Source organism: Garra rufa, chromosome 2, assembly GCF_049309525.1.
Source record: "Garra rufa chromosome 2, GarRuf1.0, whole genome shotgun sequence".
Lineage (NCBI taxonomy): Eukaryota > Metazoa > Chordata > Actinopteri > Cypriniformes > Cyprinidae > Garra > Garra rufa.
Window position 1 is genome coordinate 52,414,714 of NC_133362.1, and position 18,449 is coordinate 52,433,162.

Sequence of the window (18,449 nt, forward strand, 5' to 3'; positions counted from 1 at the left end):
CGCACTCCTTCGTCATGTTCGCCGACCAATCAAAGAGTTGCCGATCAATGTTTCTACTATCGATACGTACCCCCTTTTAAGCCACCCAGTGATCTCAAATAACTTCATCCAGCTATACTAATCATCAACAACAGGTGCGTTCGGAGAACCGAAATAGCGAGCTCATAGTTAGCGCGATGATTTGATCTTGGATGTGTCATTTGATCTTGGATGTAGTAAGCGAGGTACGAAGAACGGACCCCTGGACCAAATCGGGGCGACCAAACAAGAAAACCTCAGTTTTGTTTTTATTTAATTTCAGAAAGTTTAGGTCCATCCATATCTTTATATCACTCATGCAGTTTAGCAACGCTTGGAGGGAATCTTTGGCAGAAACCCTAAGCGGCAAATAAACCTGCACATCATCTGCAAAACAATGGAAGGGGATACTGTGCTTCCTGAGTATCGACCCCAGGGGTAGCATGTACAGAGAGAACAACAGCGGACCCAGAACCGACCCCTGAGGCACCCCACAGCTCAGAGGGGCCACTGAAGAAGAAAACTGCCCCATCTGAACCGAGAACGATCTGTCCGTGAGATACGATTCAAACCACTTTAGGGCAGTGCCTTTTATGCCAACATGTTGCTCTAAGTGAGCCAAAAGAATTCTATGGTCTACTGTGTCGAACGCCGCTGTCAGGTCGAAGATAATTAAAATAGCACAATTACCAGAGTCGAGAGTTAACAGGAGGTCATTAAAAACTTTTAAAAGAGCAGTTTCAGTGCTGTGGAGAGGCCTAAAACCAGACTGAAACACTTCACAGACATTGGCTGTTTTTAAAAATTCTTGGATTTGTGTAAGAACAACTTTCTCTAAAACCTTAGAGATAAAAGGGAGTTTGGAAATTGGCCTAAAATTAGTTAACACTGAGGGGTCTAGGCCTTTCTTTTTTTAAAAAGGCTGCACCATGGCATGTTTAAAGGAGGATGGGACACATCCAGAGCTCAGACACAGATTTATAAATTGTAAAATAAAAGAATCAACTATACAGAAGACCTCTTTGAACAGACGGGATGGAATGCTGTCGGATTGGCAGGTAGCAGGGCGTAAGTGTTCAACTACCTCAGTGAGTTGAGATAGTGAAACAGGCTCAAAGTTGACAAAGACAGCAGAGCTGGGAGAAAGAGTTGAGAGGTCCTGGACAGACTGAGGGAACGGGTTTCTGATTGCAGAAATCTTATCAATAAAAAATAGCTTGAAGGCCTCGCACAGAGTAGGAGAGGGCTCTATACAGGCAGCATCGCACGGATTTACCAGAGAATCAAACACATTAAAAAGAACTTGAGGCTTATGAACATTTGTAGAAACAAGTGAGGAGAAATATTCTGTTTTTGCAGCTTTAACAGCATGCTGGTATGAAATAAGACAGTCTTGAAGCAGATCCCACAAAATTATAAGTTTGTCCTTTTTCCATCTCTTTTCTGCCTGCCTACATGCGCGTCTGAGCGTACGAGTGGACTCGTTCAGCCAAGGCTCCTTCTGTGGCCTTACAGGCTTAAGAGTCATTGGCGCGATTGAATCTAAAATCTCAGAGCAAAGTGAATCAAACATCATTAAACAATCATCCACACTGTGGCTGCTAAGATCAAGGGAATATAAAAAGGATTTTTTAAAGGCAGCGGTAAACAGCTGAGGAGTTAAAGGGTTAAAATCACGGAGACAGCGAACGGGAGTGTAACCCATGTTAAAATATGACATGAATAAGAATAAATAGTTTAAAAGCTGCATAAATAAATTTGAAAGTTAAGTGATTCATTTAATGTAAGTTAATTCATCAGAGTTAAAAATGTTAATAATGTTAATACAGCAATTTAATGTTTAAGGTTAAAAGTACGCTGACAGAAAATTCATAGCACTGCCCCTTTAAGGGATTAGTGACGCTGCAGTAGAGGCCTGACGGAGTGAGCAGAGGAGAGATCAGAGAGAACGAACTGCGTTTAATAAGCAAAGAAAAGAGTAAAAAAAAGTTGATTTTGCAGTTGAAAAACATAACTTACCTGGTCGGGAACTGACGGGGACTTTATGAGAACTAATCCACACCGGTTTTGGTCAGGTTTTTTGCTTGGTTTGAAGCTCGGTCGGAGCGAGGATTGGCCTGCAGTGTGCGGATGTGCACATGCACAGACGGGATTCAAGATGGCGAGCCAGACCCAGACTTTCAACTCATCTTTTCCATCGCATCAGTGAGGAAATCTCCTGTATATGGTGACTCGCTGCCAGAGTGGTAGGAGTATCAGGAATTTGTTTTGAACTGAACCGGAAACTGTTTGAATTATTATTTTTGGACAGAATCGAACTGAAACTCTCCATTGAACTGAATAATTGAACTCACATTTGGACTTGAACTTGAGTTTAAGGTTCATACTTTTATTTTCATACAGAGTTTCTATGTTGAATGTGACACGAAATGTTTGTGGTCCACTTTAATTTGATTGTGTAAATTGAAGGTATTTTCTTACCTGTAAAAGAAAGGAAGAGTTAACTCAGGAAGAAAAATAGGGATCCTAAAATAGGAGTAACCCAGGAAAAGACCGGTCTAACTTACATTAGTCTGACAAAAATAATTTAGACAAACTGAAAAATAAGGAAAAAAAGGAGTGAAATACCTTTTCACTGATTACAGTTACCTCAATATTAAGGACCTGCAGGGTATATTTTTCTGTTTTGTTTTTACATATTTCATGTGTGTTGCATTCAGTAAAGTGCCAGCTTTTTGTATTTAAAGCAACGGTCTCTGGTGTAATTATTTTTTGCTCCCCACTCCTTAGATCCTAGAACTGGTCCAGTGGCGCAGTAAGTGGTGTGATACCGGTGCTACAACTTGGCGAGCCAGCCAGGAGTGGCTTAAAGCATTAAAAACCTGGCCAAAACCAAACAATCTGAAAGAGCTAAGAACCTTCCTGGGTTTCTGCGGTTATTACCGCCGGTTTGTAAAAGACTACTCAAAGATAGTGAAGCCACTCAACGAGCTCACTGCTGGTTATCCGCCGCTGAGAAAGCGCACTAAAACCACAGAGAACCCTGAGAAATACTACAACCCAAAGGACCTCTTTGGTGACAGATGGACGCCTGCTTGCCAGGCAGCGTTCGACACCATAATCGAAAAACTGACAACAGCACCCATCCTCGGGTTTGCTGACCCCAAGCTTCCCTACATTTTACATACAGATGCGAGCACCTCGGGACTCGGTGCTGCCCTTTACCAGGAGCAACAGGGACGGAAGCGAGTAGTTGCCTACGCAAGTCGGGGTCTGTCGAAATGTGAGTCCAGGTATCCTGCGCACAAATTAGAATTCCTTGCCCTTAAATGGGCAGTGACAGAGAAATTCCAGGATTACTTATATGGGAATACGTTCCTTGCTGTCACAGATAGCAATCCATTAACGTACATTCTTACCTCTGCTAAGCTCGACGCCACAAGCTACATATGGTTAGCCGCTCTGTCGACATTTGATTTCCAGCTACAATACAGAGCCGGTGGGCAAAATCAGGACGCGGATGGGCTGTCCAGGCGTCCCCACGGCAGATTACCTGATGACATATCATCACAAAAAGAGTTGGAGAGGATACAACAATTCACAAAAAGACATTTGTCGGAGGCTGATTATGCACACCTGGATGAAAACACCATCAAAGCTATCTGTGAGAAGCATTTGGTTCACCAAGTGATCAACAATCACTCTGGGGAAACATCAGCCAGCACCATCTTGGTTGTGTCACTTGCCCATCATCCAAAGGCTCTCCCACAAAGCTTTGAAGAGGAGGATCAGCTTGGTGGCTTACCTGTCATTCCCTCATTAGCACCAGCTGAATTAAGAGACAAGCAAGATGCTGATCCCTGCATCCGTGAAGTACTCAGGCAAGTGGAGTTAGAAGAGAAACCCCCACCATCCTTGAGGAAGGAACTTCCTGAGCTTGGTCTCTTATTAAGGGAGTGGGACAAACTTACTGTCTTAAATGGTGTCTTGTATCGCAAGCGTCAAGAGGGTGCCCAAACTCACTACCAGCTTGTGCTTCCCGAAGTCCTGAGATCCTTGGTTCTCAAGAGCCTCCATGATGATATGGGCCACATGGGCATAGAGCGCACTCTAGATCTCGTCCGGAAGCGTTTTTATTGGCCCAAAATGTCAGCCGAGATAGAAGCTAAGGTCAAAACCTGCAACCGCTGCATACGACGTAAGGCTATTCCTGAGAAAGCCGCACCACTCGTCAACATCGTCGCTACAAGACCACTCGAACTTGTGTGCATGGACTTTCTCAGTGTGGAGCCGGACTCCAGTAACACCAAAGACATTCTGGTCATTACCGACCATTTTACGAAATATGCAGTGGCTGTCCCCACCCCGAATCAGAAAGCCAGGACAGTGGCCAAGAGTCTGTGGGACCATTTCTTCGTCCATTATGGCATCCCGGAAAAACTCCACAGTGACCAAGGTCCTGACTTTGAGTCCCGAACGATAAAAGAACTGTGTGAGCTCATTGGTACTCAAAAGATAAGAACCACCCCTTACCATCCGAGAGGGAACCCTGTAGAACGCTTCAACAGGACCCTGCTCAACATGTTGGGAACCCTCGAGAATCAGAAAAAAAGTCGCTGGCGGGATTACGTCAAACCATTAGTACACGCTTATAATTGTACTAAAAACGAGACAACTGGTTTTACCCCTTACGAGTTAATGTTCGGGCGTCAGCCAAGATTGCCAGTTGACCTAGCCTTTGGCCTACCAGTCAATCACCAGCCAGGCTCACACTCGCAATATGTTCGCAACCTGAAATCCCAACTTGAAGACAGTTACAAAGTAGCAACTGAGAATGCTAAAAAGACAGCCAGTCGCAACAAAGCGAGATTTGACAAGCATGTTGTTAATTCCACCTTGATGGAAGGCGACAGAGTCTTGGTTCGAAACGTCCGCCTTAGAGGCAAGCACAAATTGGCCGACAGGTGGGAGTCCGATGTGTATATTGTCCAGAGGCAGTCTGGAGACGTCCCAGTGTATGTCGTGAGGCCTGAGACAAGAGATGGTCCACAAAGAACTCTTCATCGTGACCTCCTGCTGCCATGCGGTTTCCTTCCTGTGACCTCAATCGAAAGTGAAACTAACCCATCAATGGCAGTGAGATGACCTAGAACTCGACAACATCCTAAAAATGATAGTTCAGATAGAGCTGATGGGGATGAATCCCAATCTGACTCTGAGGAATATCACTATGATGGACACAGAACCCTAAGAGTGGAAACATTAGGTTTTTACCCGACCCCTGAACCGATAGAATACTCACCAGAAAGGATTGATCCGGAACCCTCCAAAGAATTGACTGCTGTTAAGCAAGATCCTTCAAACATAGCCAAAGCTCTTCCTGAAGATGTTCCTGCAGACTGTGACTTACCTGATCCTGCAGACTATGACTTACCTGATCCTGCAGACTGTGACTTACCTGATCCTGCAGACTATGACTTACCTGATCCTGCAGACTATGACTTACCTGATCCTGCAGACTATGACTTACCTGATCCTGAAGAGAGCAGCCCAACCGTTGGACAGGAAACTGGAAACCTACCTGAGGAAGGCCTGGATGATGTCCATCCTTCTACTCAACCTGTTCAGAAGGGCAAAGAAAACACAAGTGTTATGGACCAAACTGACATCCAGACAGAAGGTGACTATTCTAGAAGACCTATCAGAGACAGAAAAGTGGCTAAAAGACTGACTTACCCTGAGTTAGGGAACCCGTTGGTTACAATAGTTCAGTCTTTGTTTCAAACCTTGAGTGATGTGTTTACAGATTCCCTTGAAGAGCCTAGCTTTCCAAAAAAAACCTAGAGTTATGACAGTATAGATTCAGAATGCACAGGGACGTGCATTAGGTAAAGAGGGGAGGATGTAACCCATGTTAAAATATGACATGAATAAGAATAAATAGTTTAAAAGCTGCATAAATAAATTTGAAAGTTAAGTGATTCATTTAATGTAAGTTAATTGATCAGAGTTAAAAATGTTAATAATGTTAATACAGCAATTTAATGTTTAAGGTTAAAAGTACGCTGACAGAAAATTCATAGCACTGCCCCTTTAAGGGATTAGTGACGCTGCAGTAGAGGCCTGACGGAGTGAGCAGCAGGGCCGTGCAGAGACCTTTAAAGGGGCAGGTGCTCAAAGTACAAAAAGGGCACCTGGAACAAGGCATTTAAGAGCCCCTCGGGTCCATCACCTCATTGTAGGCATCCAGTTACTTACGTAATAAGTAACAATGTCATTAATAAGTCAAATAATGCATTATTCAAAGTTTTAATTGCATTTATGTTTAGTTCAGGACTCAAACAATAGAATTAGTAATATTTTTATCACTATAAAAGGGGCTCTCTAAATAGGGCTGTGCTCAAAACATCAGTACAGCAATACTGTACTGTATATTGTGACACATTCCTTGCTGATATACATATCATTACAGAGGCTTCTAGCAGCCAATGCTGTGAAGCAGTTATGAGAAAGAAATGGAACATAAAAGACCATTTTGATGTCTAAAAGATTGAAAAATATTTTCTTTGGACCTTTTAATTTTGATTAAAAATTGTTGTGTATTAAATTGTCAAACCTAAAGATTTTCTTCTCTCTGTTTAACACAATAATAAAGAACAGCTGTTATATTAAACTCTGTGTGGTCAATATTGAAAATATCTGTGGCCCCTGATGTATTGTATTGTAAGATTGTAGACGGTAGAATATTAAGGCATAAAATGGCATTATTTATAATTCAGATACAGGTTCACACAAAAACAAAATATATTGTACAATGGAATGTCAGCCTTTACACCATTAAAAGGGATAAATCGAGTTTATAATTTATTATATTTTATTTAAAACATAACTAGTACTGTCTTAATTGTTTAGATTTTTAGAAGGCACATTAACATCTTTCACATTTACAACTCTGTGTTTGCTGCATAAAAACTAGGTCGATAATTGCAATAATTTGACCATAAAGAGCTGAAAAATGTGGAAATAAAAATTCATTCTCTGTCACAAGGGGGCGCTTTAGGAGCGCTGAAATACTATGGTTTCCATGGGAACGGCTGAACACCAAGCAGCAGCATTAACACAGTTTTATCAGACGTGAAATGAAAATGCAAACGACATGTTTCTGAGGACAGTCGGTTCCCTTCAGATTCATTCATATAAAGACATCAGTGCCGCGTTTTGACTTTGAAACCTGCAGCGTGCATATTTATTCAATGACATCATTGCCTTTTGAAGTTTAATCCAGCCCTATTCTCGTCTTTCCGTCCCCAAATGTAAGACCTCCTAAATTATAATTAAGTCTTTTCTTATACTATTTAACATATACAAAACTTTTTATGGCCTTAAATTTGACACAACCTAATTGAGGAGTTTTTAAGGACCTGCAGGAGCCCTCTCCTTTACAATAGATTTACGATTTTTTTTTACATGACGACATTAACATTATCGGCAGCTATTTCAGGGCACAAACTATAAAAAAGTATAAATACTCGTGCATAATCTCTTTCCTTCACGTCATTCTTATGATAATAAGTAACGTTAAATCTGGTGAAAACACCACTTACCAGCAGCCACGAAGTGTCTTCTTCTTCTTCTTCTTCTTTAGGTTTAATGGCGGGTGGCAAACCAGCTTATGGTGCATTTCCGCCACCTACTGGCCACGAAGTGTCTATCCTTGGCGTTATAATATAAACATGATCGGATCGTCCTGAACTTCCGGGTGGGGTCGTCACGTGACGAGGGTCATTCTATTACAGCTAAAACATTATTAATTAATTTTACTAAAAGTTCGATTGGGCAGGCTGTCGCGAATTCGATATTTTTATAAATATTTTTTTTTTATATTATTACATAAAAAAAAAATCTTAACAAAAGGGCACTTTGATCACTAGGAGCCAAAAGGGCAGGTGCTCAAGCACCCACCGCCCCCCCCCCCCTCTGCACGTGCCTGGTGAGCAGAGGAGAGATCAGAGAGAAGGAACTGCGTTTAATAAGCAAAGAAAAGAGTAAAAAAAAATTGATTTTGCAGTTGAAAAACATAACTTACCTGGTCGGGAACTGACGGGGACTTTATGAGAACTAATCCACACCGGTTTTGGTCAGGTTTTTTGCTTTGTTTGAAGCTCGGTCGGAGCGAGGATTGGCCTGCAGTGTGCGGATGTGCACATGCACAAACGGGATTCAAGATGGCGAGCCAGACCCAGACTTTCAACTCATCTTTTCCATCGCATCAGTGAGGAAATCTCCTGTATATGGTGACTCGCTGCCAGAGTGGTAGGAGTAGGGTTGGGAATCGAAAATCGATTCCGATTCTGGAATCGGATACTTAAGATAAAGAATCGGATACTTGTTATAATATTAAAATTTCGATTCCTCGTTTCGATTCCTGGTTGCATTTTTTCCATCTAGTGATCTGCCAGGACCTTCCGCGCGTGCAATCTGCCAGGACTTTACGTGGTAATGTAAACATCAGTCGAAAAGATGGATCACGGTAAGCGTTTAAAAGTGTGTCTACGCTTTGTAAAAACCGAAGACAAATCTACCGCTGCACGCAAACTTCATCTTAGAGATCTGCAAGGGACGGATTTTAGTCCTGCGCCCGCCCACTCCAGAAGGAATATATGTTATTTCGTCCCGCAAAAGCCCACATAAAAGTCACTTATACCTCCGCGGGAAGACAGGTATCTACTTTATCTCTTGGCTGCATGAAACAAACCCTCCCGTAATGTAAAGGCAAAGATGACCAGAGTAATAGTAACGAACTCGCGCGTGCCTAATGTATTCATTCTTGTATATCGGAGTCGTACATTAGGCACGCATAAGTCCGCTGTTGATTCACAAACTATTCATGCTTTCGGTGCTCTGATCCATAGTATTTTTGCGTGAAATTTCAAAATATTTGCATAGTTTTCAAAATGAATGTCCTGTGAGTTTTTTATAATGAATGCTTACCCATAGAGGTGGATCTTGTAAGGGTCAGTGGTGTTTAAGCACATATGAGCACCAGCATAAACAGATTTACAATGTATTTACTGTATTTTTCATTTATATGTTTATTTTATAATAAATACAAACAGTAGATATTCAGTCACTTAAGAAAGAGTACTCAGTCTGAAGTTGTGAAGAATGTCTGAATTAAATAATTTAGGTGCTTTAAATCTGTATGTGTGTATTCATGTTAAAAAGTTAGAGCAGAGGATTTTCTTTTAAATTCAAAAGTATAGCTTTAATTTAAAGTTTGTTTGATTTTTTTTTTTATAACATGCAGGAGAAAAATAAAAAGGCAAAACTAATGTTTAGGTTAATAAAAAAGGTTAAAAAATAAACACCTTTAGAGGAAATGTCAGGCATAGGGGGGCCTTGCAAAACTGACCCGAGAAGAAGGGGGACCTGATATAAAAAAGGTTGAGAACCCCTGTAATAAAATAATATGTTGCAAGCTAGCACTGAAAATAAACATGTTTAATATATTAATGTTTGACTTTTGTGTTTGTTGTTGTTTTTTTTTTTTACTAAATCGGAATCGAAACTGGGAATCGAAAAGAATCGGAATCGATAAGTGGAATCGGAATCGGAATCGAAATCGATAAAATTCAAACGATACCCAACCCTGGGTAGGAGTATCAGGAATTTGTTTTGAACTGAACCGGAAACTGTTTTGTAAGGAATTAATTAGCTCAAATTTATAATGATTCAAATAAGGAATCGAATCGAAAGATTCGAAACTTGATTAAATTGATTCAGAATTAATAGATTACACTTCTTAACCATTCGTCCAGCAAAGTGGTCAATTCAGCATAATGTATTAACTCAAAAGGTTTATATTATGTTCCTGGCCAAGATCACAAATAAACCAAAATATTACGTTAGGAAATTTTAAAGCTGAGGTAGCTTGATCTAAACACAGATAGAACTTTTGTGAACATAAAGTCAAGACACTTCTTTTAATGAAACAATGATTTATTGAACTACTCTAAGACACAACGCTAATCTACTAAACACAAATAAACACACACACACACACACACACATTCACACTCATACAGTTCCGGGGATGAGAAATTACTGAGTTGAGGAGAACCCCAAATGTTCTAGTATCTTAACTAGTTCTTAGATCGCAACCTTAGAAAATCACAAAAGCAGAGACTTAGCTTTTAACTACTTAGGGAGTATTTTGCACCAGTTTCAGCGAAGTAAACAGAGATCTTGTTACTTGCGTTTGTGCCGGGAACGGGGGTTCCGGGGGCTCGTCTGAGCGAAAGTTCTGGTTGGTTGCTGGTCGATGACGTAGTTTGGGAAATCCCTCGACGTGGAGGAGTGGTTTTCTGGAGCCGATCTTTCGGTTGCCTGGTTACGCAGGTTGATGCGCTGGAAGTTCTTTTGAGTCGGCGTTGCGAGACTTGGAAAAGTTCGGCAGTCACGAAACTTCAGTTCTGTAGAGTTTTGATGGCACCGTTGCGTGCTTGGTCGAGTGGTCGAGCGCAGATGGAAAAGCACTCAAACCACAAGAGGCGAAAGGCGTGAGGCGAGAGCTGAGAGCTCTGAGTTCGCTGAGTTCTTGCTGAGTTCGCCTCGTTCTGTTAGGAACATGAAGTTTTAAACGGGCCGCTAAGGCACGTCCCACGATGCTGGGATCCAATGGCATTGCTGAAGGGGCGGATCACGCCACCCCCTTTCCGTCCTGTAATTCCTTCTGGTACGTAACTTATTAGGATATGGATTTCTCTGCAACTTTTGTTATTAACTTCAATAAACTATTTCAATGCATAAATTAAAACAAAATATAATTTTCTCGTTCATTCAGACAAACTGCAACCGCCAAGATCATTCATCCCGTATCAAACAATAGTATATCGCTTGCATGCTAATACATTTGACAACTTCCTTTCCTAAAGGCATATAATGCATAGATTAAACTCCAATGATCACATAAAACACATAATATAAAAGAAAACATGAAAACATATGATACTGTTGAAAAGCTGATTGTTTCTTAAAGATTGTCTCTGCAGTGTACTCAATTGAGACGCTGCGTTGGATTCGGAATGTCAGACGAGAGTGGGACAGGAAGTCCGAAAAACCATGTGAGTCACGCTGGACGCATCATGTGCCATGCCAGCTTAATTTCAGAAGACTGGAGGTTTGTTTCTTAGGTGCTCTGAGACAGAGAGCGTTTTCTTCTCTCTGGATGCGTAAGTCGCAGATCTCGACAAAAGCGGTCCATACAATTAGCGTCTGGTGATTATCATGTGATGGTCATGTCTCAGCATTTTGACTGAGAAAGAGGGTCCTTTTGTTTCTTTGGAATATGGCCATTTCTGTTTTGTACGTTGCTCGACCAGGATTCCTACACATCCCCCTTTTGGCTGGCGATGTTTCTGGTGTGAACATCGGCAGGCACTGGAACAAGAGGCAGAGAGAGAGAGAACAAGGCGCACACAAGACACAAACAAAATCTCCATCACTAGCTGAATTCTGGTGCAGGGATTTAGTTATTTGGCCTGGTACAGTTAGAGGCACTTGAAATGACGTAGGGCCGCATCGGTGAGAATTATTGTTAATTTGGCGGTCTTGATTGACCGGAGTATCGGGAGTTCAACGAGGCGGTGTAGACGTGTGCTCGATCAGGTGCTACGTCAGACAGTGCTTGGGATCGTATTCAAGGCGGGCTATCCATTAAGGAGTCTCTTTCTCGTAGCGCATGGGCCATGGGAGTAACTAGGCGTTGCGTTTGAGCGTAACCGTTTTGGTATGACTGTGAACCGTTCGTTAAGATTTATGACGTTGCTAAATCGTAATTCAGCTTGGAGTTTGTTCGCATGTCGTTTTAAGGTGGCTAGGTTTAGAATGTTAAACAGAGTGCCTACAGCCGCACCAGCCCCAGCAGAGCGCCCAATAATCGTTTGGGACGCCGGTTGTACCCGCTTAATTCAGCCTGGGTTACGATCATTTTCTGTAATTAGCGCAGCATGTGGTTCACATCTGCCTGCATGTGGGCAAGGGCTTCCCGTGTCTGACGGGTGTCGGCCCAAGACTTTTGGGGGCTGATAGGGTGTAGTTTGGTCTGGAAAACATCATAGGGTCGAATCGGCCATACACCTTTAGAGGTAGACTTTGCGGTTAGCTATTGGTAATCCTGATTACGCAGAGAAACAGGGCGGTGAATCATAACATCTACCTGGAGATAGAAAATAACAATGGGACAGTTAATCACGAAGATCATGGTTTGGCGGGGTCGCCTATATCGTTAACGTTTCTGGCAATGATTTGCAAATAATTTGGTGTACTGAGTCAATCTCCTCTTAAGCGGCCTAGACTTCAAAGAAAAGTTAGGTAAGTTTCTGATAAGGGCTAGAAGGAAGGGACACATAGAGAAAGGGAGAAAAAGGAAAACACGAAGAGACACAATGACACTGACTGAGGTTAGACAGTAAGGATAAGTGTCACATGTGTGGAGCAGCTCCTCTCTGCTGGGTGGAGGTTGGTCCTAGCAGTGCGGCAGAGGAGAATGTTTAGGTGATTTGTGTTGTGTTTAGGAAGTTAGCTGTGTGTTCACCTAGAAGGATAGAAATCATGTTAGTGTGAGGCATGGTCAGGAGTTGTCGGTCTGTGTCAGTGGGTTTGGTCTTCCCCCTTTTGCTGTCGGTTGGAGTCCCAATGTTTCTTTATCGGCTTTTGGCGAACCTATTGAGGAACTGCCTTGCTGCGCTTTTGGTTTGGTGGGCAACAGGCGAGAGCTTGTGGGATTCCTTTCAGTGGGGTAAGGACTTTCTCCGACTGGCGATAGGGAGTGTTCTGCCAAGGATGGCGGAACCGTAATACCACACTTTGTTTCCAACACTGAGTTCCTTGTGCGAAGGAGATGGTTAGTATGGGGCTTTACATCCAAATGTCTCTATATTTCCTGCATAATTTTTCAATTTTGAGTTATGCTCGGTGGCTTGGGTTTCTTGGTTGAAGCTGGCAATACATCAGGTATCCTTCTATGTAATCTGCCACATCTTGTTGTATGCCAGGCCACTGTGCCACCTGTTTGAATGGGTTGTAGGTGGTTTTGGCACCACAGTGCACTGCGCATGGTGCATCGTATGCATGCCTAAGCCTCATCCCCCTTTGGCTCTGAGGGACTACAAGCTTTGGCGCAGTTAGGGGCTCAGAGACATATGTGAGGGCATCAGTTAGCAGATGCAGCATGTTCTTGATGGATTGGAGGGTGTGGAGGTCTGAAGACGTGGATTAGTCAAGTGTAGAACTCGTAGGAGAGTAAAGTTCGAAGATGTGAGCAGAAATGGGCAGGTCTGCTGATGTGGGAGGAGGAGGGGTGTTGCATACCAGTGGTATGTTGGTGGCGGGTAAGAGCTGTAGCCATCGGGATGGGTGGGAGGGCATGAAATGTATTGAATGGTTGTGATGGGCAAGGGTCGCTGTTGAGCCGGACCACGCCCGCTTTCAGATTGCCCTGGTGATTGTCTGGGCAGTCATGGACTTACGCTGTGGGCATCAGTTTCATTGGGCCACAGTCCGGGACGTCCTTTGCAAAAGAGTCCCTGTACTCATGTAGAATTTCTTTAAGTCTTTGGTGATCTGCTTTCTTGAGTCTGGTGTCCTTTGGTAGGCTTTGGTGTCTGTGCTTCGTTGCTTTGAAGAGATTCAGGCTGCCGGCTGAGCTTTCCTGCCCAGGGGCTAGCACTGCAACAGATACTAAAGTGTCTTGGACATTTATGGCAGTTCTGAGTTGAGGGGGACCTGAGTCTGAGTCCCACGCTTGCAGTGAGCAGAGGAAAGGGCCTTGTTCTTTGCTGCTTGGCGTTGAACTTGAGCTTGGCCTTGACTTTGACACTGCATCGTCACTAAGCAAATTGAAGGCAACGTCTGTGGCTTGACACTGCGACTCATTGGGGACTACTGACTGGAAGGGCAATGGCTCACGGACTTGCGTCCACAACTTCAGGTGCTTAAAGTCTATCAAGGGTTTGAAGCGATTTAGCAGATCTTTTCCTATGAGGAGCGGATAGTTGTTTAGAGGTGAGATGTAGACTGGGTGGATGAGATTCATCGGTCCCACTGTTAGGTGAATTGGGGCCACATGTTTCAGCTGTAGGCCCATGTTTGAGTATGCTTGCAGGTTCAGTTCGCACCTTTGGAGTTTGAAAGTTCTATCAGTTATCGTTCTTTGAATTTTCTCAAGGAGTTCAGTTGACATTAGAGTGATGTCGGCTCCTGTGTCTAGAAGAGCTTCCACTTTGACATGACCCTCGATGGTGATGGGAAGGTAAAACTTTCTCGTTGTACCTTTCTCAGTGAGATCGCCTAGGAGTTGAGGGGCTGGAGTTTGAGATGAGATAGGTACGAGTTCAGGACTGATTCTGAGTTCTTCAGAGGAGTGGCAGACGACCAGGACAGCACTTTCAGGTGATTGAGTTGTTATATCAGCAGGTGTTTGTTGGAAGCTTCTGTGATCTGACGTGTCATGTGTTGAGTCAGTTTCTGTCTCTTGCTCTGGATGTTTAAAGAAGCTTTCTTGTCCATCTGAAGTTATGACAGTTACAGTGTTCTTGGGGTAAGGAGAAGAGGTGCTGTTCTGTGTGGTTTGTTGGACCAGGTGGTCGTTGCCTTCTTGTCTGGCCGCTAGTCAGGCCGCAGTGGGTTTCTCTTTCTTTTCCCACTTCCTATCCTCCTTTTTGCGTTTGAAGAACTCTTGCATCATCATTTTCATCAGTTCTTGTGAATCAAAACACGGCAATGTCTCTTCTTCATGTGTAGATTCAGCTTGAGCTTGATCAGTGTGGGATCTTTGTAAGTTCTTTCGTCGATTTGTTGGAATGGTTGCATTAGATTCCCACAAGCCATTTCTTGAGCTTCCTGATGAGGTTGGCTGGCTCCATGATCTCTCCCATCGATTCTCACAAGGTCTTGGATGGTACCAGGATTTTTCCCAGTAGCGTTCAGGTGAGTGTTGTCGTCCGCGTGGTCCATCCCAGCGGTCGTTTCTTTGTGTAGGTCGGGCGCCAAAGTGAAAGTCACGTTCTCTGTTGAATGAGGATGGTCTCCATTCTCTAGGAGGTGGCTTGAAGCTTTCTTGGTGTTGGGCGCCCTCTAGGGTCATTTCTTGACATTGTGTGTTAAAATCAAGAACTGCAGTAGACTTGGTGCCTTTTTCTGACGCCATCTTTTGCTTGCCGTAGGCTTTGTGCGCCAGGTCTCGCAGCTGTTGAGACGTCATTGTTTGTGGGCATGCAAGGACGCCAAGGTGGTGGCTTACCGCAGGATGGAGATTTCTCAGAAAGAGAGTCTTAAAGTTCATGTCCTGCTCCATGTCAGGTTCATTGCGAGCTCCGAAGTATGCTTCTCTAAGCCGGCTATAGTATGCCTGGGAGGATTCATGACGACCCTGTTTTGTCTCCAGGGCGGCCACCAGTCCTTGCTCTGATTCTGGGACTGCGAATTCTTTGACGAGGGCTTGGCGGAGTGATTGGTAGTCAGCCTTTGTGTGAGACGGCTGTCGGTCCAGGAAGCTCCGTACCTCAGGGCTGGATCTCATTCGCAGAAGGTAAAGTCTGTCTTTGTCAGTAACGTTAGGTCTCATTTCTAAGTGAAAATCGACATCATTCAAGTAAGAGTGGACGTCTTGACCATCTGGCACACTCGGGGTGAATTTGCTGATGTTTCGGGCCAGCTTGTCAAGGTCTTTGAGGTCCATGCCATGTGATGGGTTATGGCTGGCCTTGGGGAGTTCTCGTAGCTTGGGTGTGAGGTAGGTTTCTTCAGAGGGAGCTGGCGAGGGTTTCTGAGTCGCTCCCTCCCCCTTTTGCTCACGTGACGTTTCAGGAACATGGGACCCGGGCCTGCTTGGCAGGGGTGAGGGCGGGGCCCGTCGCGTCCTGGTTGGCTCAGGGCGCAGTTCATAAGCATGTCTGAGTTCATTTTTGACACTGTCAAATTCCTCTTTCATGTCGTCGAGTTGTTGAGTGAGGTAACTTATCTCAGTTCTTGCCTCGTTCAGATGTGTTTCGAGGGCTTTAATTCTGCTGTTCTTGTCTCTGAAGTCCAGCCTTGCCTTTTCCAGTAGCTGCTCGGCGTACTGTAACTCGCCGCTGAGTTCGGCGCGGGCTGACTTTGCTTGCTCCATTTCTTGTGTGTTGTTAGCAAGAGTTTCTTGTAGTCTAGCAATCTCCTCAGTTGCTCTGGGATCCGTCTCGTTGGACCCTTCCCGTTGATCTTGATCCTCCAGCTCTAGCTGCTCGATGCGTTGCTGTGCGCGTTTCAGCTCCTGCTGGAGATAGGCGAAGCGTCTGTCGCTCCGTTTGAGGGAGGCGATGAGGGTGTGACTCAGGGAGCCAGTGATCTTTGCTAGCTCTTTGTGTCCGTAGCTCTGACCTGGATCATGTTTCATGATGCCCGTTATGTTGTTGTCCAGTTGGTCTTGTGTCTGGTGTTTGACAGCTTCGGCGGCTTTGGGTAAGAGGCTGTCCGTCACGGCGCTTAGCCAGATTTCCAAGTCCTCCCAGTGACCAACGGGGTCTGTTGGGCGAGGCATGTTTTGATGCCGTGAGGAAAGACCAGACCACTGACTGACACAGACCTGTAGAAAGAAGAACAAACAAACAAAACAAACAAACAAAACCAAAACAGTGGTGTGAGTGTGGTGGTGTCGGGTGTAAGTGGGTTTTGGGTGTGTTGTGTTGAGGTGAGCGTGGTTCTCCCCGCAGGTGGTTCACTGGTGTGCACGCCTCCAGCTAGCGTCGCTGTGGAGGAGGCGAGGGGGTACCCACGGGTGTTGTAGCTAGAACAGAGAGAGGAAAGAGGAACAAACACACAGCAAAGAACGGCGTAGTCGTCGGCTGCTTCCCCCTTTTTCTAAAGAGAAGAGAGAAAAGAGACAACAACAAAAAGGAACACTTTGGGAAGAAGGTAGGAAGAGAGAGATTAGGAGAGAGGGGACAAGTGAAATACACCTTTCTGGCCGCAGAACGAGTACAGTCAAGTTTTTTTTTTTTTTTCAACTTGATGTATGCTTCTAGATACGGTGCTCAGAAATGGGAATTTCAACATGCCACGACTATGATTGTTACTATAATTTCTTCCGGGATGAGGGAATATACAATAACAATGACAGTATTGGCTTTGCAGCTGGTAGGATTGACACTGTACACCAATCAGAGCGTTTCTGGAAACGGGTTCACGACTGGCGCCTATCAGTCCTCGCTGGATTCGTTGGGACCTTGGCTGTAGGGTTCCACGATGAGAGGGGAAAGTGAGAGTTAGACACAAGTTTAATTGGCGTTTTCAAGTTGTATGAACATTGAACATTGATTAAATGTCTTTTAAACAACCAAAATTCTCTGCTTTTATGATTCTCACAGGCACAATCGAGGAAATAGCAGCAGTAGTCAAATCAAGAGGAGGACAGCTAGGTGAAAGAGAGAGAGTGAGGAGAGAGACAGCCAATTGGAAATGAGGTTTCGCTCCCAAGTCAGGGAATATGACAAGACTTGATTATTACAATTACAATTAAAGCCTTGGTTTGCAATTAAAATTGATGTTTCAATTCAGTAATGATTGTGGGAGAACTAAAACTGTAACGCTTTGTTAAAGTTTAGTCAGCAGTTGTAATCAAATGGATCAACACAAACCATTGAGGTATGGGAAAAGGAACAACTATTGATTGTAAAAAGGAGTCGTTTTCAAATCAATAATGATTGTTCCTGGTTATAATTTAGAAGTTTTCATTAAAAATTGGTCAAGGAAATTATAATTTCTCTATTCAACGTGTATCATTGCCGTCTGAAAAGGGGAAATGTGATTATGATTAAACTTAAAATTAAAATGTTCAATTAAAATCAAAAATTTTTTAATTGGAATCAGAAGTTTAAATTAGAGATTAAAATTTCCAAATAAAAAAATGTTTAACATAAATTATCACCTTGGCAATGAAAGTTGGTGACCAAATTAAAATGATGCCTCCTTAAAATTGACTACAAATAATCAATGTTAAATCAATCACAGAAAGTGCGGTGTGGCAAGGAGATGTGATTATTTATTAAGATTGATCAAAGTATTCAAATTAATCAGCTTAAAAATAGTATTTGATTATAAAGCTTGTAACAGTTTAATCTGGCAATGCAAACAGTCAAAAAGGAGAGAGCCTTAAATCGAAACAATAAAATGTTTTAATTTGAGATTTATGATAGGGCTTTAATGGTTTGTTACAATCGCATCAAAAAGAGATTTAAGTTTAAAATTGTCAGTATTCCTGTCACATGGGAGGAGGGAAGAAATACAAGGAATAGTGTACAGAGATATGAAGTAAAGAAGTTTGCAGAATGTGCGTTAAAGTTCAAAGCTTGTGATTGAGTCACCCAAACAACGTTACACACACTGAGTTCAAACAC

The 18,449-nt window shown here is 43.3% G+C and overlaps 1 protein-coding gene across 1 annotated transcript; it reads right to left on the reverse strand.

Moving 5' to 3' along the window:
• Positions 1–14,772: 14,772 nt before the first annotated feature.
• Positions 14,773–16,594, reverse strand: LOC141325981 (uncharacterized). Its single transcript, XM_073834698.1, has 2 exons — positions 15,874–16,594; positions 14,773–15,086 (listed from the first exon to the last, which is right to left on the reverse strand). Exons 1-2 carry the CDS (start codon positions 16,592–16,594, stop codon positions 14,773–14,775), a joined length of 1,035 nt encoding a protein of 344 aa, XP_073690799.1.
• Positions 16,595–18,449: the final 1,855 nt, after the last annotated feature.

What these genes read in the sequence shown, in the direction of transcription:
- LOC141325981 (XM_073834698.1), bottom strand. Translation starts at nt 16,594, where the DNA reads ATGCCTCGCCCAACAGACCCCGTTGGTCACTGGGAGGACTTGGAAATC. An exon ending in CCATGTTCCTGAAACGTCAC is followed by an intron (nt 15,087 to 15,873) that starts GTGAGCAAAAGG and finishes CTCATTCAACAG; the next exon opens with AGAACGTGACTTTCACTTTG.